At 33.6% G+C, this 27,924-nt stretch overlaps 1 protein-coding gene across 3 annotated transcripts; it reads left to right on the top strand.

The window, feature by feature from the left end:
• The first annotated feature begins 399 nt into the window (after positions 1 to 399).
• LOC146164424 (uncharacterized) lies at positions 400 to 27,194 on the top strand. Of its 3 annotated transcripts, none has more exons than XM_083381665.1 (30): positions 400 to 470; positions 889 to 999; positions 1,546 to 1,692; positions 1,856 to 2,019; positions 2,220 to 2,355; positions 3,332 to 3,455; positions 3,587 to 3,669; positions 4,101 to 4,124; positions 7,583 to 7,630; positions 8,499 to 8,523; positions 9,779 to 9,876; positions 11,433 to 11,537; positions 12,376 to 12,400; positions 12,606 to 12,703; positions 13,092 to 13,166; positions 13,556 to 13,580; positions 13,778 to 13,875; positions 15,022 to 15,081; positions 15,494 to 15,518; positions 15,722 to 15,819; positions 17,450 to 17,524; positions 17,926 to 17,950; positions 18,309 to 18,406; positions 18,683 to 18,757; positions 19,121 to 19,145; positions 22,198 to 22,295; positions 22,403 to 22,474; positions 23,174 to 23,582; positions 23,720 to 23,842; positions 26,918 to 27,194. In XM_083381665.1, exons 1-29 carry the CDS (start codon positions 422 to 424, stop codon positions 23,820 to 23,822), a joined length of 2,598 nt encoding a protein of 865 aa, XP_083237791.1. In that variant the 5' UTR covers positions 400 to 421; the 3' UTR covers positions 23,823 to 23,842; positions 26,918 to 27,194. The 3 variants fall into 3 exon arrangements, with proteins under 3 accessions (XP_083237791.1, XP_083237790.1, XP_083237792.1); XM_083381664.1 differs by having other exon boundaries at positions 23,171 to 23,582; XM_083381666.1 differs by lacking the exon at positions 15,022 to 15,081 and having other exon boundaries at positions 23,171 to 23,582.
• The last annotated feature ends 730 nt before the right edge of the window (positions 27,195 to 27,924 follow it).

Below are 27,924 nucleotides of genomic sequence, written 5' to 3'. Positions count from 1 at the left end.
CTGAATTTTCCATAATATTCTTAAATTTTTTAAAATATGCTTGTGTATACTCCCCATTTCCAACAGTGTAAGAAGGTTGTTAGTAATGGTTTAAAATACGATTTTATTTATTAAAAAAACGCTTGAAAACACAAATTAATTTAACCTTAACCTTGCCATAAAATGTTTTGTTGTTATTTATATAACCATATCATTTGTTTTATAAAACTTGATACTTTCACTAATCGTCACTGGTAAACGCAGAGTTTAAGACGTTTAAATTTCTGGCAAAACTGTCACGATTGCTTTAAAAATAAACTATTCGCACGATTTGTGACTGAATCCATTATGGTTCATGGTTTGGTGCTTATTTAAAGGCAAGCCTTGCGCTGGATAACGCTATTTGAAAAATTTCGAACGTGAGATATACCCAGAAGCCAATATGACAACAATTATAGCAATTTTATTGTTTGTAGTGGCTGCAGCTGCAGGTAAACGAAATTGTAACAAACTAGAATCGTTATATGTTAGGTACAGTAATTCAAACTATTGAGAAATACAAAGTTTAAAACAATATCCTGAAAACACATTCGAATTAGCCGCATGGCAGCGGTTTGTACAGCACAAGACTATTAACACGAATTGGTAAAAACAGTAAGAAAAACACGATAAGAAACAATGTCTAACAATGCGAAACAAAATAGTTTATTCCATATTTGCAAAATTTGGCCTAAAGATTGAAACAAGATATGCATTTTCAAGTAATTTTGTTAAGTTGTGTGATAATTGAAATGAGTGTTATCGTGACTGACTACCGTTGGGTATAGGCTGCCATGCCCTATTCACTATATAACATCTTGTAAACATATTTATTAACTCCTGCTTACCGCTGATGGCTTACGCTTTTAGGCCAAGATGGAATACATAGGGAAGATAAGCGGAACCACAGTGACTTCGACAATTGCCTCTTTAAAGGATGTGCAGAAAGTGGAATTTTGGAAAACGATATCATTGTATCAAGTATGGTTGTATTTAAACAATATTTGACCATGTCAAAATTTCATTTATACAGACGCACGTTTTTATCTGGTCAGGTAATTAATTGGATATAATTACAACCTGCTTTGTTTGTGATCGTTCGCATTTTATTAGTTAACCAAATGTCATCAAACTAAGGAAACGCGGGACATTACAACAAAACAAAATATGAAAGTGTTAACAGCAATTTACAATAATTTGAATGTTTTTCATTTATGTTCCTGTTAATTAACAGTTTAGCGATTTATACTAAAATACATTTTTCGCTCGTTGAAGGTCAACTTTTTTATTTCATCACGCAGCAGACTTAATTGGCACGATAAGCAAAATAGCTGCTGCCGTTTACAAGGCTAAATTTGTGTCTTACCGGCATTCGTTGCATCATGATTTGACTTAAAGATTATTGTGAAAAATTAAACATTTATTATTCTCGGTGTCTACAAAACACTTTGTTCTTGCTGTCTACAAAAAAATGTAAAAAACCTTTTTCAATTTGTGCAAGAATTAAAAGCCATTAATTTTTTTTAGAATTTAATTATAAGGAAACAGCTGCACTTTATGGTTTTCAACCCAAGGTTCGACAAACTAGAGCTGCCGAAAGAAAAGGTTACAAGCAGTGGCCGAAAAAGGGCAACTTTGTCACAATACCATACACATTTCAAGGCAGATCCATCAGTAAGTGCCCGTAAATAGCCAACTTAGTTACAAATAATTGATAAACCTTGTTGACTTTGGAATTGCAGAATCAAATAGACCTATAGTATCGATTACGCATCGTCGTCGCATTGTTAAAAGTGGACAATAAAATCAAAATGCTTATTGATTGTTACTTTATTAGCCGCATGGAAGCGACGAGCAATTTTACGCGGCATTGAGGAGTTTTGGCAAAAGACTTGTATTCGTTTCGTTCCACGTACCAAAGAGCATCATTACATCGAGTTCCGAGGATCAGGGGGTTGCCAATCTTACGTTGGAATGCAGGATTACATCACACCCCAACCGGTGCGCGGTCTGAATTTCATAAATTTTATTCCACGTCAATCAAACATGACCTTTACTACAAGTTTACCATTAAAAACAACTTTTATTTAAAGCTGTGACGTTTTTTTATTTACATACACTCTATCAAATATACATGCTTATCGTTTCCATAGGTCCGTGGAAACTTCTTTAATACAGTCCGACGTTTTCGTTTTAATTAGGTACGTATTGGATACAACTGTGAAAGTAAAGGAGTCGTGATCCATGAGTTGATGCATGCTGTCGGATTCCACCACGAACAATCGCGTTCCGACAGGGATAAATATGTCAAAATTCATTGGAACAATATTATTCAAGGTGAATGCTGATTCGCTAATCCACAAAGTTACTACATTGCATTGCATATCATCAAAAATAAGAGGATGTAATTGCAAGGCACCATTAGCCACTAAACAAGACATAAACAATAATTTATGAAAAGGATATAATGCGAATAATTGAAAACTCTAGGTCTATAAAACGAGTTATCGCAGGAAGGAATTGTGTTTATAACAACAATGAGTTGTTGCCAGTGTTCCCTATAAGGTGCGCAACTGCGCAGCAACACCAGACAAATTGCGTAGTTAAATTAGCATTTTTCGCACTTTCATCATTCTCAAATTAAAACTAAAAAAAGTTAACTTTTTTGCCACAACAGCCTGAGCATTTTGTATTGGCCATTTTTATCACAGCAGTGGTATTATTTGGGATCATGAAACCGAAATACATTTTGGGATGTATAATTTAAAACAACTGCAATATTTACGTGATTTCTGTTCAGATACAGCTGTGGGGTCAAAGTCCCTCAAAAATTGACAAAATCACCTTGATAAATGCAAACGAGCGAATAGTTCTTGATTCTTGATCGTGTTCTAATGCTAAATTGGACGTTTTGTCAATTTAATAATTTGATATTTTTTCGCGCGACCGCTGTTGCCATATCCTTTAACGTATTTAAACCCGATTGCAGTTGCGCATACAAGTTTGTTGAGAACATTTGTTGCATGACGTCACTCTTAGTGATGTCATCTCTAACTTTCTAAAAAAACGTTCTCATACCACCCGCCTCCATAAAAAAACGTTGATCTGCCGCGGGCCCCTGCCAACTGATTACCCTTAAAATATTTGCGCAGTAGAAAATTTTCTTAGAGGGAACACTGATTGTTGCACTCTTATAGGGCGAACTATTTCAGTTAGTCTCACGGACTTAAAATGTACAAGCAGTCAACGGTCAAATATGTTTCGGAATTATATCACACCGGTTAAATTATCTACCTTTTCGTTTGTAATGCAGAAAAAAAAAAAGGATTTAGAAAAGAAACAACCAGTTCGTTTGGATCACCCTATGATTATCGATCGGTGATGCATTATGGTTCCTACTTATTCTCAAAAAATGGGAAACCAACTATTACCGATTTGTAAGTATAAAATACCCAAAAATATTTTACTAATGTTTTGGAAATGTGTAAAGATATTTTTTAGATTTCAAATTGTTTAGTTAAGAAATTACAAGTTGTAATAATTATCATAATTATTTTATTGGCACAAGGAAAGGAAAAGCATTACGAACACAACTGAAGAACTTTTCTGTCCAAGATTTGATTCAAATAAATAAAAAGTATGGATGTAAAGGTAAGAACAAATTAACTGAAAATGTAGTAAAGACTAAACATTTTTTGCTACAATATTGTCAAAGTGAAAATTTACTTTTTATTATTTTTATGATTTAAATTAACATTAACGTGTGCCGGAAAATATAAATAAAATTACAGTTTACGTAAAAAGCTTTCTTTTTAAATGGCGGATTTTTGACAAAAAACATGTCACACTTCATAATGTATCCTTGAATCTCCAGACAGACTTATTTTAGGAAAATAAAAACATGCTAATTTAGGAAATAAAAACATGCGATTTTGTCTGTTTCCCGTTTTATTTTTAATATTAAATGCCCACATGTTATATGTAGAGAAACGATGCCAACCTACAAAAAATACATTTTACTTTTTTATGTTTGTGTATTACACACACTATAGCCTACTCTAAAAAATGTACTTATATTTCAGTTCCTGCCAAAGGGTGGCCACCTGGTGAGTAAATTTGTAAATGTTTATACTTAAATTGATTTAAAATTAAAGTTTTTGTATTTGTAACACAAATCTTAGTTGGAGCAAATTTATTAAAAAAAAGCGATGAAGTCATTCATGAAACTTGAGATTAAGGTTTTTTTTTTTACTTGAGCGGGTCCATATTGAAGCAGTAAACAAACCTAATGTAATTTAAAAATACAGGTTTCATTAATTAATGATAAATTGAATAACGCTACCCCAAGGCTATAGCTACTTCTCGAGTATTTGTCCTTAAATTGAATATGCGAGAAAACATTTCTCCGAAGCACTGTATTGTTCTAAAGACAGTTTAACATCGTGTTATGTATATACGAACCTCATTGACATATTAGTAGACGCTTGTTTCCGCTATATTATGTATACTTGAGCGTTTCTTTGGGAATTTTACAACTATTGACAGCAAATATTCGCTTGCCGTACAGTGCCCTGCTTTCAGGTACATCACGTGATGTTCAACGTGCTTAAATTGGGGAGACCAGATAAGAATAGAGTAGCACTCCATATCAAGTAAAGTAACAATACACAATAGACATATTTTAAGACGAAATATAATAACCAAGACGAAATAAAGGCCAAATCCGTCGAAATAAGTAAGAAACCCATCGTTATTAGATGTAAGATCTAAAATAGCATCTAAACCTCTTGGAGTATGAGATGGTTCGGCGCCGGTAATTAGGGTACCGTAATGTGTTTTGCACTTAACTGTCTTACTTAAAAGTTCAGTTATGACAGTGTTGCATGTTACGAATTTCAGTGTTGATTTTGTTACTAAGGTGGTATAATGGGGTACTATTTTGACATGTTAATTCCATTGTACGTTATTCCAATGTAGATCTTGTTAGTTGAGTTCGAATGAAGTGTCATGACTACCAAACAACTATAGTGGTTTAACCACTCTAGGTATAGCTAAACTTCTTAACGCTATGGCAAATTTTGGCTTACTAAACTGAAAAACCTGAAACGTTAACATTCAGTCTTTTTTGCGTGATCATAGTAGCGCAATGAAATCATTTGAAACGTGTGTATCGGACATCATAAAGCTCAAGTATTATTTTTGGTTAAAATATATTCACAAAAAGTTAATATTTTATTGGTTGATACGAAGTCAGCATTATGAAATTGTTGGAAAGTTTTAAACATTATATCAACGGCACAAATGCAGATCTAAAATCTCCCCTTCGTTGAAAAAGTGGTTTACCGGTTTTGTAGATAGGCCATAGAAGTATATAATCTTAAATATCATCATTCTAACACAAAATTCAATGACGTCATAAGGGTGCTCGATACTTACAATTTTAATCCAAAACCGATATGGCCTATCATAGGCCTACCACTATTGCGACCCTATCCGATATTAAATGATACGATTAATACACCCAAACAGGCAAATTAATAAATTTAAAAAAGTTCAAAGGTAATATTTTTAGGTAATTATGATGTTCGCTTCAGCGTGGAAAGGTGATTAACCTAATTTGTTAACCTACTATTTTTTATATTTTTTTGGTCCCATTTCGTAGCTGAAATTGCTATACTAATTTTGTATCGAATCGATACTAGCACTTGACAAAGGGTATTGACAAAGGGTAATTTTGCCAGTAAACTAGTGATGACTGAAAGTAGATCACGATTTTTGTGTTTAGTAATGTTAATTTTTACTATATGGCGATTTTCAGCCAAGAATTCGTTGAGGAACAAATTTTGTTTTAACTTTCAAACCAGGTATGCTAGATTTATGGTACCGTAAGCGGATTATAAAAATTAAAAAAAAATATTTCGCCAAAATGACACTGGTAGTTTGCATGGTAAGCCTACATTTGGGCTGATTAAATTGCCCTGAACATAAAAATACACTAAAAAAGAAAAACAATTCGCGAAAAAATAGCATATCGTATATTTGTCGTTTATCTCTCAGGCCACAATATCGTCGTATGGTCTTCTAAAAAATCCTTTGCGAGATAATAGGGCAACAGGATTTTATATTTTAACGTCATATTGCTAACAGAGGCGCAGAAAAAATAATAGGCCTGCATCGTACGGGTAAATAAGAATACCAAGAATATCAAGATGTCTAAACATCTGCTGTTTCATCACTTTTTATAAGGCAAAAGTAAAACAAACGCATTGCAAGAATACATTTGCTGCTGTCCTAACTGGCGTATATAAAGTAAAGATGTAACAAGTTTAGCGTGCAACGTCTTAGGGTTAAGCGGGCTACATGTATCCTGTGGCTTACCCCGGTGAATTAACATAAGGATATTTTTCAAACACGAATTGACTTTTGCGTTTTTAGTGTACTTTCACTGGAATATTTGGAAATTAACATGCATGATTTGTATCAGTATACATAGAAACTGTTTCAATGGAGCAGCTGTAATAGAAATAGTAAAGTCAAGCTAAGCGAAGCACGCTCATCTTTTTTCGTAAATTTCTTTAAATAGTTGTATTATGAACATAATTTGACAACAAGTAGTGGGGCTCATTGGTGCAAATAACTGCAAGAAATCACGCTCGAGCGAAACTTTAGCCCTGCACTACCCTATTACATTTAAATTGATATATTTTGCAAAAATAAACCGAGATTTTCAAATTACGACGAAAATGTCGTAGCAACATATAAATTTTAATTTGTTGTTTTTTTCGGTGCTAAACATATTTATTTTTATTTTTCGGATTTGACCCAAATCTGCCTTGGGTTAAATCTAAGAATTCCCGAACCCAAGTTGTGTCAACATTCCTTACCCAACATTCTACAGATATTTTTAGGGTACAAGTTGACTATACCTAATTCATTTAGTTTGGGTACAAATCTCGGCTCTGAATTTGGGTATCAAATCCCACTACCCAAAAATATATTTTTTATTAATTGGGTAGCATGTTTTTTTACCCAAGAAAAAATCAAAATTATTTTGCCGTTTTTCGGGGTAAACTCATGCCCTACCCAAAAGTTTCTGAATGAAGTACCCAATATTTTTACAGTGTAAAAATAATATAAAGTTCGTTTTGTTTCATTCTTTGTTAAAAAAATGTGCTATACGTACGACAGTGTGTATACTCAAAAATACTTAATTGTTTTAAATAAAACCGAACAAAACTTGTTTTTTTAATTAATGGCGATGGTCTATTCGGGGCCGTTATACTTTCAAACGTTTTGTTCATTGCAAAACGGAATGCATTCGCTTGAAGTACGAAAAACGATTATGTAGATCAAGTTTTCGCAACTTTGATTTTAGAAACAGCCATGCTGCGCCATTGTCGTCCTTACCTCTTAGGAAATACGATGAGGCCTTTTGCCAATAAAAATCATTATTAGTTTAAAATAGCATTCCAGGAAAATATACAAGCCTTATTACCAAATATATCTTGGTCTTAGGAGAAAACCCAACCTAATCTTAATGTGGTTAAACAAATTTCGTTTTCAGGTCCTATCCCCACATTCGAAACGAGAACAACCACTGCCAGGCCAGGAGGTAATTTGTGTTAAAACCAAAATTGTATTTGTAAGATATATTCGTGTGATGCTAGATTTATGCAACACTTTATGTATAGATGAATGGTTCCCAGCTTGTTTTGGCAGCAGCGGTTACGCAGTCTGTTTTTTTTTTATTCTATATAATTTTTATAATTTTATTAGTTTGAACGGCAGATTCTTTTCAAAGTCTGTAAAATTGATTGAACGATGCATATTTCCCTTAACTTTTTTTACTTGACAAGATGTAAAAACAAAAATGAAACAGGAAAACCTCCAAAATGTCGTTTTCATAATCACTTTTTATCGGATTAAACGCGGCTCAGCGAATCGCAGTTTGGTGTATATCAGGTGCCTTCAACTTAAAGGATCGAACTAGGTTCCGCAAATCTTAGTTTAATCTGATCCATAATGAAATTAATTAATTGTTTAGTTAAATTGCATTATAATATTATAATATAGCGCATCTAAGTTTCCACTGTTACGCTTTGATTGCACACTACATTTTTCTACGGATTAAAAATTAGTAGTGATGCAAGAGAGAGATAAGCCGTTCAGCTAGTAGTGCATACTTTTCCTGGAGGTTCCCAATTTTAAAACAATCCAACCAGTATTGACCTTTTGTCATTTGAAATATGATTCTAATTGACTCTAGTCAATGTGTAATACACCAAAATTTTAGGTCCTGTGTTTTCGAAAACCTAAACGCGATCGCGAGTATAAATAGGTTGGGAACCGTATATAGTTGATAAAATAACTGTGAAATGAATTTGCCGGTATACGCTACTTTACAACAGCTTATAAAAGCCAAAAATAATATACCAAAGTACACCTTATAATATTTTTACGAAAGAATTTCTGTTTTTCAGCGGAAGACTGCAATGACAAATCATCGTACGTATACTGAATACCTATGTTGGTATCCTACATATTTACCTTAATTTATTTAAACAATACAACTCGACAAAACAAAATAAATTTATATTTATTTTGGAGAGCATATTTGATCAAGTTAACTGAATAATATGTCGCTATTGCATATAGCCTGCAATTTTTTTGTCTTTTCCTCTAATTATTTTGTGAAACGTTAAAACACTGCGCAGCAATACTTATCTCTTTGTCCGTTATATTTGCTTTATTCCAACCACCAACAATTTGAGAAAAAGTGTTTTAATATTTTTAAATTGACAAAAAAACTGATTTGTATTTTGATTAGAGTTTTAATCACAGTAAATGCAATTAGCTCACTTCAATAAAATCGTATTAACCCAAAGGCGTCGTGTCTCAATCACACCATCGAAAATGAAAGTTGGGGTAACTTAAACGATAGACTGTAGAGGCGATTTGCGAGAATTCATAGCATCTTTGTAGTGTAGCTTTTGGCTTTTGTTTAGAAAATAACCTCCAAGATAATAATCGAACTGTGTGGTGTTCGTAAGATTATTTTTCATTAATGAACCATTTTATACCCGGTAGCAACACTGAAAATAGTTTGACGAATAATATTGTAAAATATTGGCAAAAGTTTTTCTCTTCTTCTGTCTATTTTTTACGCAAACACAATGCTTTCGGTATTCCAAGAAGCATATAATTATCGGTTTTGACATATTAGGATTAATTTGTACAATAATGTTGCACTATATACATAACATGTTAAAGTGATAGAAATATTCTAGGGATAACATCAGTTCTGAGTTACGAAAGGCAATCTTTCTCGGATGATAGGCTACAGCACAATATGAAATATTGATTTCAAGGCAACCGCTAGATGGCTACTTGCAATTTGTGTTAACAACACAAAACCAATTCAGCAGTAATTGGGGTTTAATGCAATTGTAAATAATATTAAAATCTCAGGGACAAAGTCCTTAAAGTTTTAAAACTATATTGACACTATCCATTCAACCTATGCAACGTTGTATATGTCGTCTAGTAACTATAGTGTGTGGTCGGCATACCTATTTTAAAATTCCAAAATTTAAACTGTAACCTAACTGTAATTTCATTTTTTTTATATTTTCCATTTTTATATTTTTACTTAAACTTATAATAGCCGATTATAGTTTTTTCGCACAATTCCCAACTCTTAAAATTATAAATGATTAAAGTTATAAAAATAAGTATAGCTAACATGATAAATAATTTACAGCATGTGTTATGAACCGGACGGAGGACCTATCTGTAGAATTCCAGTCTTTATCTTGAGAAATATCTGCCTACTAATGTGTGGACATTGTGTCAGACCAGGTAATTGAAAATACAATTGAACTAACAAAGTCGATATTTAGATACAAAGACAAACCACAAAGGTATATCCATAAATATTATCTGTTTTCGGTACGTTATGACGAGCATACAACAGTGGCAACTTAAAGTTTTCCTGAAGATTTTATAAATATTTGTTTAGAAGACGAATTGTTTGTTTTACGCTACGATTTGTTAATTTTTTAACTGATATTGTGCTATGATTCATTCGTAATCGTTGACCCCACATTTATCGACAACAATTTTCTTTTTCCAGGACATTACAGTATATAAAACACATTTAAAAGAATAGGAAACATTTTCTATGTGATACACATTCCTCATTAAAATTCCCGGAAAGTTTATTTTATTTAAAGGTTTGGTTTTAAACTACATTTTCCCGTAACGATAGCTCTTTCCAACAAAAAAAGCCTCGTGTGGTCAAATTATCTGAAACAACGTTTACATTTTAGCAATTTGAGTTGTTTAGTAATGACTAGGGCCCGCAAAAGTCAATAAAGTTAAAATTTTTTAAGGACCTCGTATGTCCACGAATCAAAGAATAAAGTTGTATTTAGCACCTAGGGGACTGTTTCTAAGAAGTTTATAGGTTAAAATAAAGTTAAAATTTACAATAAAGTTAAAATTTTTTAATAAAGTCAAAATTTGTCAAATTATGGCTTTTGACAAAGTTTTTGTGTTTCTTGAGAGTAATTTTTGTAAAAATCGTCGTGGAAGCATTGTAAATCAGGAACTGCGACACAACTAAACCATATTAAGCCATAAAAGCAGGAAAAATTTCACAATTCCCACTTGGATCAGCAGTAACTTTTATGCAAATTGCCATTTTTTTTATTTATTGTTACGTATTTAAATAATTCTTATAAAATACTTTATCCTCATAAACGCGGTCTTTTCGAAAATCAACAGTTGGGATTTTAGGAATAAACTACTGACATTCTGTAATGCAAAAATGCCTAAGCAAGCTAAATCTATCGCCAAAAAAACCGACGCACTTTTTATAATCCATAAAACACCTTGACTTTGCGACAAAATGTTACGTTTGGGTCTGAAATCGACAAAATATTATGTTTTTGAGTAACTGGCATCAATTCAAGGAAGAACTGTGGCCTCTTTTTTGTTAAAAATGTGCTACCTATACGACTGTGATGTTACAAAAAACGCGTTAAGTTGCTTCAACTAAAATCGGTCTAAACTTTTTTTAATGATTACGTTATAATATACTGGGGCCGTTATACTTTTAAATGTTTTGTTCATTGGAAAGCGGAATGCATTTGCATGACGTTAAAAAACGGTTATGTAAAAGTTTTCTAAACTTTTATTTTAGAAACAGCAATGCTGCGCACGGTGCCGTCTAATGAGACTTACAATAACTCTTAGGAAATACGATGAGGTATTTTGCAACTAAAATCGTTATTCGTTTAAATTAGCATTCCAGGAACATATTTACAACTATTATTACCAAACACAGTAAGACTTGATAAATAGCAAAGACGAAAATCGTTTAATATAGTTGAAACAAATGTCGTTTTTTTTAGATGAAGACATCATATTCAAACCGAGAACAACTGCCAGGCCACGAAGTAAACCAAGAACAACCGCCAAGCCACGAAGTAAACCTAGAACAACTGCCAGGCCACGAGGTAACTACAAAACGTAAAGTGATTTGCAAGATATTTTTATAGATGAACAAGGGTGTACCGTATCTTTATAGAAGCTAAAACCATCGGCGGCCAGTTTTATCCAGTCCATCACTGCTCCGCTGACACGTATATTAACAAGTAAAACTCATAGTTAAAAACATGAGTAAAAACAGGATCAGACGTTTTGTTTAAATAGAAAATATATTTCGCCAAGTGGCATCATCAGTTCCTTCTATTTGAATAATGAACTGATGATGCCACTTGGCGAAATATATTTTCCTTTTAAACAAAACGTCTGATCCTGTTTTTACTCATGTTTTTAACTATGAGTTTTACTTGTTTCCGTATAGATGAGTGGTTCTCAACCTGGGGTCTCACAAGGAATTGTCTAGGGGTCCCCGTGTATTATTGGCTTAATAAAACAACAAACATAACAAACTAAAGTTCCCTTTCATAATTTCATGAATGACCGAAGCTTAAATCCATTCTATAGTCTTGTCTGATGAACGGTGGCCATTTATTGACCCCAAAGATACGTTTTGTGAACCTCGAAAACACTCTGTAACAAAAATTACCTTTACCACATTTTACTACATTTCGATCAAAATAAAGTCATGACACAAAAAAAGCGGTTAAAAAGTTGATCAGTTAGTAATGAATACTTTTCTCGGACATTTGTCCTAAATTCAAAACAATCCGCTAAGAAATATACACCTGTTGCCAATTTGAATATGATTCTAATTGCTCCTGGTTTACATGTAATACATACAATTTGGGGGTTCTGTATGTTTTCAAAGACCTAAAAGTCAAAAATTAAAAACAAACAATTTTGTTTCAGGAAAAGCCTGCATTAACAAAATATCGTAAGTATTTAAATTTTCATTAATGTATTTGTATTTTTATGAATTATTAGTAGCAACACGGAAATTTAAATAACATTATGGATTTTTTAACAATCTCCACTTATTTTTACTATAAATATAATAACATATTATGGCAACAAGTCCCAAATTTAAAGGGTTAAAAGTTAAAAAGAGGACTATACCTTATACGTTAAATGATTTACAGCACATGTGCTACATTGAAGAACAGAAACTACTGTAGAACTTCAAAACCATACATGAGAAAGTACTGCCCTGATGTATGTGGATTTTGTCGCAAACCAGGTATAATTGGACCGACAAAGTCGATATTTAGATACAACAATTAAGCACAAAGGTATTTAAATAGAAGCTTTGTTTCAGTAAAGAATGACGCCCATACAAGGGTGGCAATTTTAAATTTCCTGAAGACTCTAAAACTAGTTGTTTAGTGAACAAATTGTTCTTGACAGTGAAATTTGTATTTTTTTAACAGATATGGTGCTGTGCTTTATTTGTAATCGTTCACACCACATTTATCGACAAAGAAATACTTTTTTCTGGACATTATAATAATATAGAAAACAACATTTAAAATATTAAGTAACAATTTTTTATGTTATAACACATTCCTTAGTAAAACTGTGACAAAGTTTTTTTTAATTAAATGTTTTGTTTCAAACTGCAATTTTAGGTCCCATAACCAAAGTTCCTCCAACAAAAAGACCTCGTATAACAGCAAGACCGAAACCAACGACACGACCACAAGGTTCATTGTATTAAAAATACTTAGTTGCAAATGTATTTGTATTGTATTCGCAAATGATACGTGAAAGTTGTAACCTAATAGAATCGTGAACAGGTAAATCTGTTCGATTTGACTCGGTGATGTTTTTTCTTCATTGCAAATATTTAAAAGAATTAAACATATGCACTTCTTTATAGTTATGTGCCACATTCCTTTAAGCTATATACAAATCCCATAAAGTTATAACCTCAATAAACGCTCTTATTCAGTTTAAATACTATATAAACTCACTGTTGTTTACGAGCAATAAATGGCCATGGTATTTTTTTACATTTTTCTAAAATCAAAATGATCCAAGTACTAATTTTTGGAAAATCGTGTGAAGACAAATTAAATATATTTTGTTTCAGGAAAAGCCTGCGTTGACAAATTATCGTGAGTATTGCATTTTTAATGCATTTGGAGTTTTATGAATTATTAGTAGCAACAATCAAATTAAAATTACATTATGTATTTTGTTTAAATCTCCACTTTTATATTTTTATTATAACTATAATAGCCTATAATGACAACAAGTCCCAAACCTGAAGATTAACGTTAGAAACAGAAGTAATATGTTAAATGATGTACAGTTCTTGTTCTACATTGAAGAAAAGAAACTACTGTACAATTTCAAGAACATATATGAGAAAGAACTGTCCCAAAATATGTGGATTTTGTCGCAAAACAGGTATAACTTGACCGACAATTTCGATGTTTAGATGTAGCAATGAAGCGCAAAGGCATATAAATAATAACTTTGTTTCACTAAAGCAGGGGTCGGCAACCTTTTTCTAGTCGCGGGCCAAAATCAAGTTAGAAAGGTCTCTGCGGGCCGCACAAAATGATAACTAAGAATTGTGTTATCAAAATGATAGAACAACTGTGAATCAGGCGGGCCTCGGTTATTATTTGAATTCAAAAACGTGTTCAATAACATTTACAGAGGCAGTAAAGTGTTGACGTAAAACGCGAAAAAAAAGTTAGTTTGGTTTAAAATTCGAGTTCACACGTCGTCATCCATACTTCTTATGAAAAATGCAATAAAACTACTTTGAGGGAACGCGATAACATTTAAAGTTAATCTAGTTCAGTGTTTTGTTTTTTTCGGGTATACCGGTATTTCTATTAAATTTTTTGCAAGTTTTTATTATATTGCCGAAAATAAAAAAAAATGTTAAAAAATAAATGTCCAATATTTTAATTACGTTTTCCGTTTTTGCGCGACGCACGCCTTCTACGGCGGAACGGTAAAAGCAGCGTTTTTTAGCAGCCTTCCACGGCGCAACGGTAAAGAATCGCTGATCTACTTGAAAACGCAGCATCAAAACGTAAAAAACAGACGAATCAATCATTCGCGCAAAGCGCGAAAATTTTTTGAATTTACGTAGTTAAAATAGTCAAAAAGTATGTGAAACAGACTCGTGTCTAACTTGCCAAAGAGGCCGCGGGCCGGATGAATTACATCGGCGGGCCGGATCCGGCCCGCGGGCCGTAGGTTGCCGACCCCTGCACTAAAGCATGACGCGCATACAAGGGTGGCAATTTTAAATTTCCTGAAGATCTTAAAAACTATTTGTTTAATGAATAAATTGTTTTTTACGGTAAAATTTGTAACTTTTCAACTGACATGGTACCGCATATGCTTTATTTGTAATCGTTGGCACCACATTTATCGAACAAATTTACTTTTTCGGACATTATAATCTAGAAAACAGCATTTAAGATGTTAGGTAGCAATTTTTTATGTTATAACACATTCCTTAGTAAAACTGTGACAAAGTTTTTTTTATTAAATGTTTCGTTTAAACTGCAATTTTAGGTCCCGTAAACAAAGCTCCTCCACCAAAAAGACCTCATATTACAGCAAGACCGAAACCAACGACACGACCACAAGGTTCATTGTATTGAAAATACTTAGTTGCAAATGTATTTGTATTGTATTCGCAAATGATAAGTGAAAGTTGTAACCTAATAGAATCGTGAACAGGTAAATCTGTTCGATTTGACTCGGTGATGTTTTTTCTTCATTGCAAATATTTAAAAGAATTAAACTTATGTACTTCGTGATAGTTATGTGCCACATTCCTACAGTTAGGCCTAAAACAAGCTATAGATGTATATACAAATCCAATAAAGCTATTACCTCAATAAACGCTCTTATTCAGTTTAAATACTATATAAACTCGATGTTGTTTACGGTCAATCAATGGCCATGATATTTTTTTACATTTTTCTAAAATCAAAATGATCCAAATACTAATTTTAGGAAAATCGTGTAAAGACAAATTAAATATATTTTGTTTCAGGAAAAGCCTGCATTAACAAATTATCGTGAGTATTGCATTTTTAATGCATTTGGATTTTCATGAATTATTAGTAGCAACAATCAAATTAAAATTACATTATGTATTTTGTTTAAATCTCCACTTTTATATTTTTATTATAACTATAATAGCCTATAATGACAACAAGTCCCAAACCTAAAGTTTAACGTTAGAAAGAGAAGTATACTTAATATGTTAAATGATATACAGTTCTTGTTCTACATTGAAGAAAAGAAACTACTGTACAATTTCAAGAACATATATGAGAACGAACTGCCCCAAAATATGTGGATTTTGTCGTAAAACAGGTATAAGAGGACCAACAATTTCGATATTTAGATGTAACATGAAGCGCAAAGGCATATAAATAATAACTTTGTTTCACTAAAGCAGGGGTCGGCAAATTTTTTCTAGTCGTGAGCCAAAACCAAACTAAAAAGGTCTCTGTGGGCCGCGTCTAATTTGTCAAAGAGGCGGCGGGCCGGATGAATTACATCGGCGGGCCGGATCCGGCTCGCGGGCCGTAGGTTGCCGACCCCTGCACTAAAGCATGACGCGCATACAAGGGTGGCAATTTTAAATTTCTGAAGACCTTAAGAACTATTTGTTTAGTGAATAAAAATTTACGGTAAAATTTGTAATTTTTCAACTGACATGGTACCGTATATGCTTTATTTGTAATCGTTGGCACCACATTTATCGAACGAATTATTTACTTTTTCGGACATTATTATCTAGAACAGTGGTCGGCAAACGCCGGTCCGCGGACCGGTACCGGTCCGCGAGGAGTTGGTTACCGGTCCGTAGCAGTGTTGTCAGATTAAAATTTTGTTTAAACACGAACTGTACGTAAAAACCTGATAAAAAGTCAAAAATAATTAAATGTATTTTTATATTTAAAACACATTTACCTTCGTTTCAATAACTACTCCATGGTTGATTGGTATGATAAAAAATCCCAATTATAGTATTAATCTCTCGTGAGGTTTAAACCAACTAGTGTGCTGTGGCCATATGAGTTACATAGCACGTTCACAACATCCATATTGCATATTTTTATTACAAAATATAAATTCTAGTACTTACAATATATCGAAAAATGGGCTAAAATATCACGTGTTTTAATTTTAAGCGTGCTCACCTTAAAGTGCAATAGAATTTCATGCAAACAATATTGATAAACTATGTCCCATAATGAAATAATTTATTATTTTGATATTTAGGCAGGAAAGGTTTCGAAAAAACGTATGCATATTAATTAGTTTTAGACTTTATAAAAATGACAAAAAAGCCAAAAAGCCTAACGATTTGTCTGACATCAACCACTATAAAAATTGATTTTTGTTGTCAAAAAAGCCATTCTGGCAAGCCATGTACGTATGTCTATCCTATACTTTTCAGGTGTCGGTCTGTGGTTCGTACTTTTTCATAGTGCCATTTTTTCGTGTTTATATTACGTAGGCTAACTATTAAAAGTGTCGTGTAGGGCCTGGAAATGGAATCATACATTATTATATGTTATACAAAAGTGTGACTTCTTTTCAAAGAATGCGTTAAATATCCTTAGTTTGACAAGCTGGTAAGGCCTAAAAATCTTATTAAAATTAAATTGCTTGGCGGGCCGGATGCCGCCCGCGAGTTTCCGTTAGTTTATTAATTCTTAGGTGGGAGCATCTCTTTGCGGCAAAACAAGCATAAAGTTCGCATCGAAAGTTGTAATAAATTTCCTTTCCTGAACATTTGTTGTTTTTTAAGGCCGGTCCGCGACAAAATTTTAGTTTCAAACCGGTCCGCAGTGCCAAAAAGGTTGCCGACCCCTGATCTAGAAAACAGCATTTAAGATATTATGTAGCAATTTTTTATGTTATAACACATTCCTTAGTAAAACTGTGACAAAGTTTTTTTTTATTAAATGTTTCGTTTAAACTGCAATTTTAGGTCCCGTAACCAAAGCTCCTCCACCAAAAAGACCTCGTATTACAGCAAGACCGAAACCAACGACACGACCACAAGGTTCATTGTATTAAAAATACTTAGTTGCAAATGTATTTGTATTGTATGCGAAAATATGTAAAAGTTATACCCCTAATAAAATTGAGACTATAACTGAATCTGTTAGAATTTACTTGCTGATGTTTCTTCAGTGGATATATCTTATTTATAGAACTAAATATTATGTACTTCATTGGTTGTTATGTTTCACTTTTTTACAGTTAAAACAAGCTTCATATATAAAAATCCAATAAAGTTATAACCTCAATAAATTATTTTATTCAGTTTAACTACTATGAACTCACATTTTTAAGGGCAAAATATAACCATGACAGTTTTTTACCTTTTTCTAAATATCAAATGATCCAAGTACTAATGTTAGGAAGATCATGCGAGGACAAATTATATATATATTGTTTCAGGAAAAGCCTGCGTCAACAAATTATCGTGAGTATTGCATTTTTTTAATGCATTTGTTTTGTTTATGAAGTATTAGCAGCAACACGGAAATTAAAATACATTATGGACTTTTTATTAATCTTCGTGTTTATATTTTTACGATTATGGCAACCAATACTGATATGAATCCAAATGTATTGAAGCTTTCAGATCGCCCTTTTTCCTATTTCGTATGTGTATTTTATAAACGCGCGTTTGTGTGGCGTTACCCCTTGGCTTTATCATGTAGCAGCTACGCAATAAAGCATCAACCGCTTTACTATAACTATAACAGCCTGTTATGGCAACAAATCTGAAAGATTAAAGTTAAAAGAGAAGTATACCTAATTTGTTAAATGATTTACAGCTCATGTTCTACATTAAAGAAAAGAAACTACTGTACAATTTCAAAAACATACATGAGAAAGAACTGCCCCAAAATATGTGGATTTTGTCGAAAATCAGGTATAATTGGACCGACAAAATCGATTTTTAGATACAACAATGAAGGACTAAGGTAGATAAATATTAGCTTTGTTTCGTTAACCTATGACGCGCACACAAGGGTGGCAACATAATTTAAGACCTTAAAAGCTATTACAGTAACGAAACCAAGATTTAAAATATTCGGTAATAATATTTTATGTTATGTCATTCCTTAGTAAAACTGCAGCAAAGTTGATATTTGTTATCAAATTGTTGATATTTCTTATTGAATTTCGGTTTAAACTGCAATTTTAGGCCCCGTAACCAAAGCTCCTCCAACAAAAAGACCTCGTATTACAGCAAGACCGAAACCAACGACACGACCACAAGGTTCATTGTATAAAAAATTACAAATGTGTTTGTATTGTATGCGCAAACGATACGTCAAATTGTAACCCTAATGGAATCGTGACCAGCTAAATCTGTTAGATTTGACTTGGTAATGTTTTTTCTTCAGTATAAATATTTAAAAGAATTAAACATAGGTACTTCATTGGTTGTTATGTGCCACGTTTCTTTCTACAGTTAAAACAAGCTAGGCTACATCGATGCTTATCCAATACCGTTATAATCTCAATAAACGCTTTTATTCAGTTTAAATTCTATGAACTCACCATTTTTAAGGGCAAAAAATAACCACGATTTTTTTTTAATTTTTTTCTAAAGTTAAAATGATCCAACTATTAATTTTAGAAAAATCGTGCGAAGACAAATTATCGTGAGTACAATGCATGACTTTCTATTTGGCATTGATAAGCATACGTAAAAATAGAGTTATCTATTTAAGTTGCATAGTGATCGGCAAACTTTGGGCCGCGCCCAAATGTGGGCCTCAGAGATATTTTTATTTTGGCCGCGAGCTATATTGTTTTAATAGTATTATAGTGAAGTTGTGGGCCGTGTGAAAGCCGTACATCAGTAGTCGGCAAACTGTTGGCCGCGGCCTAAATGGAGGCCGCAGAGCGATTTTTAGTGGGCCGCGAGTTATATTTCACCTGCCCAACGCTGTGTGAAGTTTGTCTTCCTGCAAATTGCAATTCTACCAAAATATATCGAATTAAATATAGCCTAATTATGGATTCCTTTTATGTGTTTCGTGCGACCGTTTTACGTTAATGTGGGTGCAGCCATTCAGCTGTAGAGATGATATAGTGTTAACCTATTTGGCATTAAGTGCACATCCAAGGTAAGCGATTCGCCAACTAAATGGACGCAATTTTTTGCATTTTGTGCGATAAACTTGCTTTAGTTGCATAATACCACACCGGTCGGTTCGAGAACAACATACGTGTAGCCACAGGGGTGTTTACTCTTAATAATTTGTTTTGCAGCATTTATTTTACTCTTAATAATTTGTGTTGCAGCATTTATTTTACTCCTAATAATTTGTTTTTTAGCATTTATGAGCAGTACTACAACAGTCGATCACATGCATGCCACACCTTCAATTGTCATGCACCGTTACGTCACAAACTATGTAGTTAATATCCCGTTTGCTCTACTTTATGGTAGTTTTACTACTTTTAGTCAGTTTTTTCTCTTAGAATGTTTTTTGAGTATTGCGTTAAATCCAGTCTGATCGATACGGTTTGCTAGCATGGTTATTTGTGTTTACGGCAGTTCATACAATGGCAAAGGCTAAACAAAAAGTTCAAACTCTTTGCGCCCGAAACCCCCAAAAAATTTCGGCTGATGGCTACACCACTGGAGAACAACACGATTCCTAATTTACTTGAACTACGGCGTTAGTTGCGACGTCGAATGTGAGGATTTTTATGTACTTTTAAACATATTTGCGCACGAAATCGTTTGAGAAATATTTGCGCACGAAATCGTTTGAGAAATATTTGCGCACGAAATCGTTTGAGAAAAACAAGTGTTTCTGACTTTGTGGCGTCATTCGAATGCCTCAAACAAACAAATATTATGACACTGGCTTCTAGTGGGCCTCTAATGGGCTGCGACAAAAATAGTTTGCCGACCACTGCCGTACATGCATCGCACTGCATTTGAACAGTTGGTGTGGTTAAGAATTGTATTGTCCCAGTGTGGTTCAGGCCCGCGTGCCAAATGTAGCCCTGGGAGTGCCTGTCAAAGCATATTATTGCCAACTTTAACTATTTAAAAGCAAAATTTGGCTTGCCTTAGTTTTCGGGTTTGAGGCGCTGTGTAATATTTCACAATTTCTTGGTGTCCAAGTCCTAACGCTGTGTGGACTTGAGACTCCCTACAAAATGAAAGTTTAACCAAAATATATCTGTATAGTTAGTGTAATTTTCTATTGAACATTGTAATACGATTATTGTATCGTGTTTAACATTTATCCAAATTTAAAACAAGATTAATGTAATGTTGCGTTTCGGGCAAACTTTTTGCGTGATCACCGGTGCCGCCATTCAGCTGCGGAGATGATATAGTGTTAATCTTTTATGCATTGAGTATACGTCAAAGAAGACTGAGATAAACGTTTCGCCAACGGAAACCAAATAGACGCAATTTGTTTGCGTTTCGCGCGATAAACTTGGTTTATTTGCATGATACCACAACGGTTTGTTTGAGAACAAACGTTTCTTAAACTACTTGAACTATCTGTTAAACGTTGCTTGTGGTGTCAAATGTAAGAAATTGTGTTCTGTTATCAGGTTTACAGAAATCTATTCAGTCCAAAGACGATATTCTATGGCTTCGTGCGTCGTGTGACTCATAAGTATAAGTAGGGCGATTATATTTTGACTTCTCAAAAAAAAATCCAAATTTACACTTTAGGTCAAAATTATTTCGAGTGAAAATCCATTAAAAGTGCACGTAAATTGTTTAAAAAATTTTAAAAAAAACTATTGTCAGCTTTTTAATTTTGTTTGTTTTGATGAATTTAAAAAAAATTTAGGTTTGAATTACATTCAATGACATTTTATATATTAGTGTTAAAATCAGTAATATATATCTTTTTAAGAGCAATAAACGGTATACGTGAGGCGGCAGAATTAACCACCTGACTAGTTTATCGCATTAGGTTCAGCTCTAACTTTTTTTTTTTTTTGCTTTATATAGTTGTGATTAGTATCTCTGATTTGGACTGAACAGTATTTGCTGTATTTTTTCGCTTGTGATTTGCATGTATCCCATTTCCTATTTCGATAGTATTCTAGGCCTTTGTTCATTTTCTGCAATTATTTGTATTCTGTTTACACAACTTTTTTTGTAAAATAACTGGTCAGCAGCATCTTGTTTTTTTTGGAATTTTTATAGTTGTTTGTTTTTTTTAAATGACAAAATTATCAACTAAGCATTTTCATCAGTTTTGCACAAACCCGAAAAATTACTGATTTGTGTTCGACCGGTAGTCAGTAAAATATCTAAAACGTATGGTTAACGACGCCAAGACAATAAAGCAGTACTTTCAATAAACTGGATTTTAGCTTCAAATTTGCGAACGAGGTTGTTCAAAAAAAAACAGTTCTTTCTAAGAACAATTGTTTTATGACGTAACTTTGTTACGCCAATAGAATGCCTTCAACTCAAATCAAATATCTGGGATCCGCCTCTGTGTTGTAGTGGTTTTATGTAATAGGCCTTCAATAGCTCTGAAAAGAGAACATTGAGCCGCGACGAAATAAGTTTGCCGATCACTGCTATAGCATAATAAATTTAATTCTTCATTTTTAAGATGCATGCTTTCGTTTGTTTTACTTAACATAGTAAGCGTTTCTCTCTGAAGGTTTACAAAGTTTAAATCTATTTTCGTCTGATTTCATGTTCATTTATTTTAGTACATGCACCACGTTGAAGAAACGAAATTTCTGCGTCATTTCAAAATCGTACATGAGAAACCATTGTGGTTCGACTTGTGGATTTTGTCGCAAATCAGGTGAATATGTGTTTAAACAAAAGTAGGTTATGTTGGTTTGTCTATTTTTGTATTATGTCAGACAAACTATTCTGGATTGTTGTGTTAACAGCAATATTGTCATGCAGAAAACCCTGAAAGAACAACAACAAGAGTGCAAACTACCACCCCTGCTCCAAAACCTACAACAATCATATCAAGTGAGTTTCATGTTTTGAAATTATCAATAAAGATATAGAGCAGTGCCAACCAACTTTTTTAATAAAGGGCTGGATAACTTTAGGGGTCTGAACATCGCGGACAGGATAACAATTCGGATTTAACATCGCAAACGGCCCTATATATTTTTTATCCAACTTTATTAACTTGATTATCGTTAAATCAAGGACATAACTATAGCCTATAAAACGTGTAATGCTTAAATAAGTTGTCGTACAGTTGAAATTCAACAAAATTAAGTTTTTAATTGCACCCGACAACATTTCATTTGCACTATAACTTTATAACTGAAGTACGCCGCCAGCCGAACTAAATAACCCGGCGCGCCGAATCTGGCTAATTGTCAGTGTTCCGAAGAATTTATCTGATTGAGTTTTGAACAAAGTTCGCTGTCCGTTTGGCAATTAAAAATTCAAGTGCTATTGTTTTTTTTAGGCAAAATAGAAAAGCTTTCTAAAAAACAAATGGCTCATGGGACAACAAAGTTGTGATACCTGCCTTTAAAGACAGTAGAATCAATGAAAACATTTATTTGGGTGCTTTTAATCAGGGTTTGACTATATGCTTACGTTAAGTATTCGTATTACAACGAATTGTTTTTCTCCTTTGATAGAAAAGGCCAGGAAAGTATTTCTTAGCCACTTTCGTAACAAAGTAATATTTCATCTTTTTCTCAGCAGAAGTAACAAGCACAACAGTTCAACCGTTCAACAGACCCGAAACAACTCTAACATCTCAAAATTCAACCAAATCCATCCGAACTACCATTGTGTGGAAAACTGTCATGGCTACAACTCGTAAAGCTGACATCACTAAAGACTTTACCACAAATCCTGCCCCAACAAAACCTGCTACAACTAAAAATGACATAAGCAAAGCTGCTACCCCTGAAGCCGCTACAAGTAAAGCTACCTTGAGTAGAGCTGTAACCACGGACATCTCTACAACCAACTTTAAAACTGGTCGAAAAGCAACTGACACAAACTCTTCGACTAAACACACGTCCACAACTACTGGTGACGTATTAACAACCACAACATCTGCACCCGCGATTACAAAACAATCCTTGTGTCGCGATGCAATAAAAAAGTAAGATATTCAAGACAAGGGTTGTCCTATACTTGGTATTTTTTGTATATTTTTAAGAAACTTAATTTCTATACCCTCCCCCAGACCCCCCTTTGACTTTAAGAAAGGTGCACTTTAATAAAGTTTAAAATTTACAGCTGTTCAAACTATGTCAAAGCTGGGATGTGCACGCGTCAACGATATAAGAATTGGATGAGCGGCAAGTGTCAAAAATCGTGCAAACTTTGTACCAGCACCTAATCTTTTGTTGGAGAAAGCAGGTAAACGTTTAGATCAGTATACCGATAGCCTACGCCTTTTTGTAAGAAAAAACATGATTTTATCTAATTAAAGCTTAGCCACGAAACGTGTTTTTATTAAATTAGGCTGTGTTGCTAGCATTGGCGTAGTCGAATTTGGGTCCTTCTCACGGCGGCAACTATGACTGACTTCATAACAATTTGCACAATATCCCAGTACTTTAAATAAAATTTTTCTTGGTGTACCGGTTGATTTTAGGCAATTTTAAATGTACCACAAGAGGCACTCTGTATCCAACAGATCACTTTGCAAAATTAGTTATTTAGTCTACCTCAAACGGGGATCAAACAGATTATTGGGTAAAGGTAGTTTGTCTAAGTAATTTAAATTGTAACCGAAAGTAATGTTCCGTATTGTGTGTATAACGGGTAGAGTAAATACTTTCTCACAGTTAAAGTAGGATGCGGCCCTTGTGAAAGCAGCAACAATATTAGGCCGTGCATATTGGCAAAAGCGCTGTGTCCATAACGAATTCGTATTCCCCGGACCAAATCATTCTCAAGCATAAGTTAAACAAAATGTAAGATTTCATCAAGCTGGCCTTTTAAAACTATTACATATTATGTTGTACTCTGCGTCATTTGCTTGAGCCGTGTGTTATTGCCGATGATTTAAAAAGGTAAAATTTACCATGTTACTAAATAGCGTTGATAGCGTAATATCCTTCTTGTGTGCTAAATAGTGTGTAAAGTCGTAAATATTTTAATTTTTTCTAAATAAAACATTTTAATTTTTCTAAATAAAACATTTTAATTTTTCTAAATAAAACATTTTAATTTCTCTAATCGGTAATTGTTGTAGAGCAGGGATGTCCAACCTGCGGCCCGCGGGCCACATTGCGGCCCCCCTGAAATTTTTGTGCGGTCCGCTAGTCATTTTCACTCCCAAGTAGGCCTAGTATTTTAAACGTTCAATATTAGCCTAATTAAAATGTACCAGTCAGCTTTTAGGGGCGCACTAATAGAATAATATGGGTAAATATATATATATAATTCTAAAGGCCCGTTATAACTCTAAAGGCCAATACTTAATCTTCAAACTTAATAGGTTCTGCGGCCCATTAAATTATTTCAAGTGTCAATGCGGCTCACTATAATAAAATGTTGGACATGCCTGTTGTACAGCATACATGTTGGTCGTCCCTTGACTATTTTTTTGCTTTTGTGCCTAAAATGGGTTAACTATAAATGATTCCCCACAAATGGAGTCACATTCTTCAGCCTGTGTGGAAGCAGCATTTAATCGGATGGCGTGTTATAAATTATCGTATTCATCTGCGTGACTGCGAAACATCTCATTGTTCGTCTTCACAAACTAAAAGTTTACATTTTGTTGAAACAAAATATTGCAAATGATTTCGTCATCTTGGTTGTATCATAGAGCTACAGCAGGTGGCAAACTTGGGTTTCGGTTAATTCATGATAGAACCAAGATGACGAAATCCTTTGCAATCAAGGATCGCCAAGAACATTTGCATCGATCTAGTGTCGTGTAAAAATTGCAAATAATGTGTGCTTATTTGAAATGAAACGAATAAATACCCAACGGCTAAGCACGTCAAACATATTTTACTTAATGAAAACCAGTGACATATATTGATAGAGAACCACTCACAAACGTAAAACCTTAAGTTGAAGCAGCCATTGTTCGCATTGCGTGATATTTAAGAAAATACGTAATCCTGGTAATATACTGCGTCCAACGTAAGTAAAATCTCGTTTGAAACTAATAATTGGTTACTATTAAAACCGCCGCATTAAATGCGATGTTTTGCGGACTCTATAATACCTAAATTTTGCGCGGTAACATACTTCAAGAAGTTCTTAAACCTAAAAGTAATTAATTTTAATTAAGGCAATATACCTAATTTGATTTATATTTCTACGCGTGGGTAATTGCTATTAAAGCTTTTTATGCAATGCAACAAAGTACATAACCAAAACGTAATTTTTAAAGAAGCAAATTTAATTCTTCGTCTTGAATTGTAAGATGAAATTACTATCTTTACACAGTTTTTTTTTTTTATACAATGCAACAAAGTATGTAACCAAAAAGCAATGTTGGAACCACTCACAAACGTAAAACCTTTAGGCAGATGCGTAATCCCTGTACCATATTGCGTTCAACGTAAGTAAAATCTCGTTTAAAACTGAAAATCGGTTACTACTAAAACCGTCGCATTAAATGCGAAATTTTTCGAGCTCTACCTAAATTTTGCGCGGTAACAGACATCAAGAAGATTTTAAACATATTGGCCTAAGTCTTAAGTTGGAAACATTAAAACTGCGTCATACGTGAAAAATCCTTGAAAATAAAAATTGCGTAACGGTGACCGGTTTGCGACGGCCCTCGCTTGCCTTCCTCAAAAAGATATCTCCCAGCACCGGCCGGATAATATCCATTTATTTTTTTACTCACCACACACAAAAAAGGAACTATCCCGAACAACCTCACCCCCAGAAAAATATTTCTTATCACCCGCTGGAAAACAATAAATTTATGTTAAAATATTTGCTTGACAGGCTTACCAACCAAAAATAAAAAGTAAAAAATATTACTTAGTTTTGAGAAAGAATTGCGGTTTTACATTTTTTAATTTTTTGTAAATCTCAAATTGAAAAATCCGGGACAAATTGATTAACCGGGCGGGACACCGGGACAAGGCCATAAAACCGGGGACTGTCCCGGCTAAACCGAGACGTATGGCAAGCCTAGTTATTGTGTCAAAGAACGAGTAGCCTAATTAGCATAAAAATAAAACGTTAAATTATTAAAATTGGTCAATTTCACTTGGGAAACTGATGACTTGAACTTGACTTGTTAGGTTTTGCTAAATACTTGAGTAAGACTTTTTTTTGACTTGCTTCGTTTTTTTAAAGACTTGTAGTCCGTTCATTATGACTTGTTTAAATACTTGTTAGGACAAGCCGCGACTAAGGAAGGGAGACAAGTTTAACCTTTTTCGATGAAATTAGTGAACCCTCTGTTTAGGAAGCCCTGGCATAAAAAAGTGTAACGTTTCGTTCTTCTTTTAGGTGTCTAAAATGCAAGAACTACCTTTAACGAATATGTGATCCAAGACGCCATCTGATGATAAATGTATTCTTTTGTATATGTTGTGTTTGGCTTAATGGGACTGGTGTTCTATACAAACCAATTTGTACATATTCGTTTTACTCAAACCAAGTATATTATCAACACTCTTCAGCTAATTTTCAGTCTTGTAAAATAAAATTGGTTTCAACGAACAAAACTTTAACTTGGGCCTCGAATAACAGAACACGCATAAATTAGTTATTTAACAATATTAAAATTCGCAAACAATGTTTTTTAACAGAATTAGTCTATTTTATACTATTTAAAAAACACGTGAGTTGATTTGAAGGTTCGCGACTGATAGCACTATTAAACTATATATCTGAAAAAATGATTCGTATTTTTTATCGATTGTAGCTATAGATAGACGTATTAGTCAGCGATTTCCCTAAGTTACTTTTTTAGAATATATTAGGTTATGTTCATCGATGTCTGTATTTATAGATTTACCGGTTTTACATGGCGAGATACGAGTGTTTCATGTGCATGGTTTGTATGAACGTGAAGTTGTCTTTAAATAGAAAACTTTAACATCTTGCGCGTACTCTTTGTTTATTATAATTTTTTGCAAATTTTACTAAATTTGTTCAAACACATAAATCTAAAACAATATAATTATATGTTTGTAAATATTTTCCCCAAAAAAACACCTCATAAAATATTTACTATAAACTTTTAGGCAAAATAACACACTCAAAAATATATCCCCTTTCTATAAGCAACGAGAATGTATAACCACCAGTCTTTTGCTGTAACAATGGCTTCGTTACGAATGCCATACTTTCCAGCCTAAGATGACAACAGATAAATTTAAGTTTGCCTCGAATCTACTGTTTAATTATTAAGAAAATATGCCTCATAGATGTTCTGTAAGCTCTCGCCAACCTATCTCGCCAACCTATCTCGCCAGCCTATCTCGCCAGCCTATCTCGCCAACCTATCTCGC

The sequence above is a fragment of the Ascidiella aspersa genome, chromosome 2 (genome assembly GCF_963924565.1).
Source record: "Ascidiella aspersa chromosome 2, kaAscAspe10.2, whole genome shotgun sequence".
In the NCBI taxonomy this organism is placed as follows: domain Eukaryota; kingdom Metazoa; phylum Chordata; class Ascidiacea; order Phlebobranchia; family Ascidiidae; genus Ascidiella; species Ascidiella aspersa.
Note: the sequence above shows the minus strand (reverse complement) of the source record. Positions and strands in the feature narration are given on the sequence as shown.

What these genes read in the sequence shown, in the direction of transcription:
- LOC146164424 (XM_083381664.1), top strand. Translation starts at nt 422, where the DNA reads ATGACAACAATTATAGCAATTTTATTGTTTGTAGTGGCTGCAGCTGCA. An exon ending in TAAAAAGTATGGATGTAAAG is followed by an intron (nt 3,670 to 4,100) that starts GTAAGAACAAAT and finishes CTTATATTTCAG; the next exon opens with TTCCTGCCAAAGGGTGGCCA. An exon ending in TGGATTTTGTCGAAAATCAG is followed by an intron (nt 18,407 to 18,682) that starts GTATAATTGGAC and finishes CTGCAATTTTAG; the next exon opens with GCCCCGTAACCAAAGCTCCT.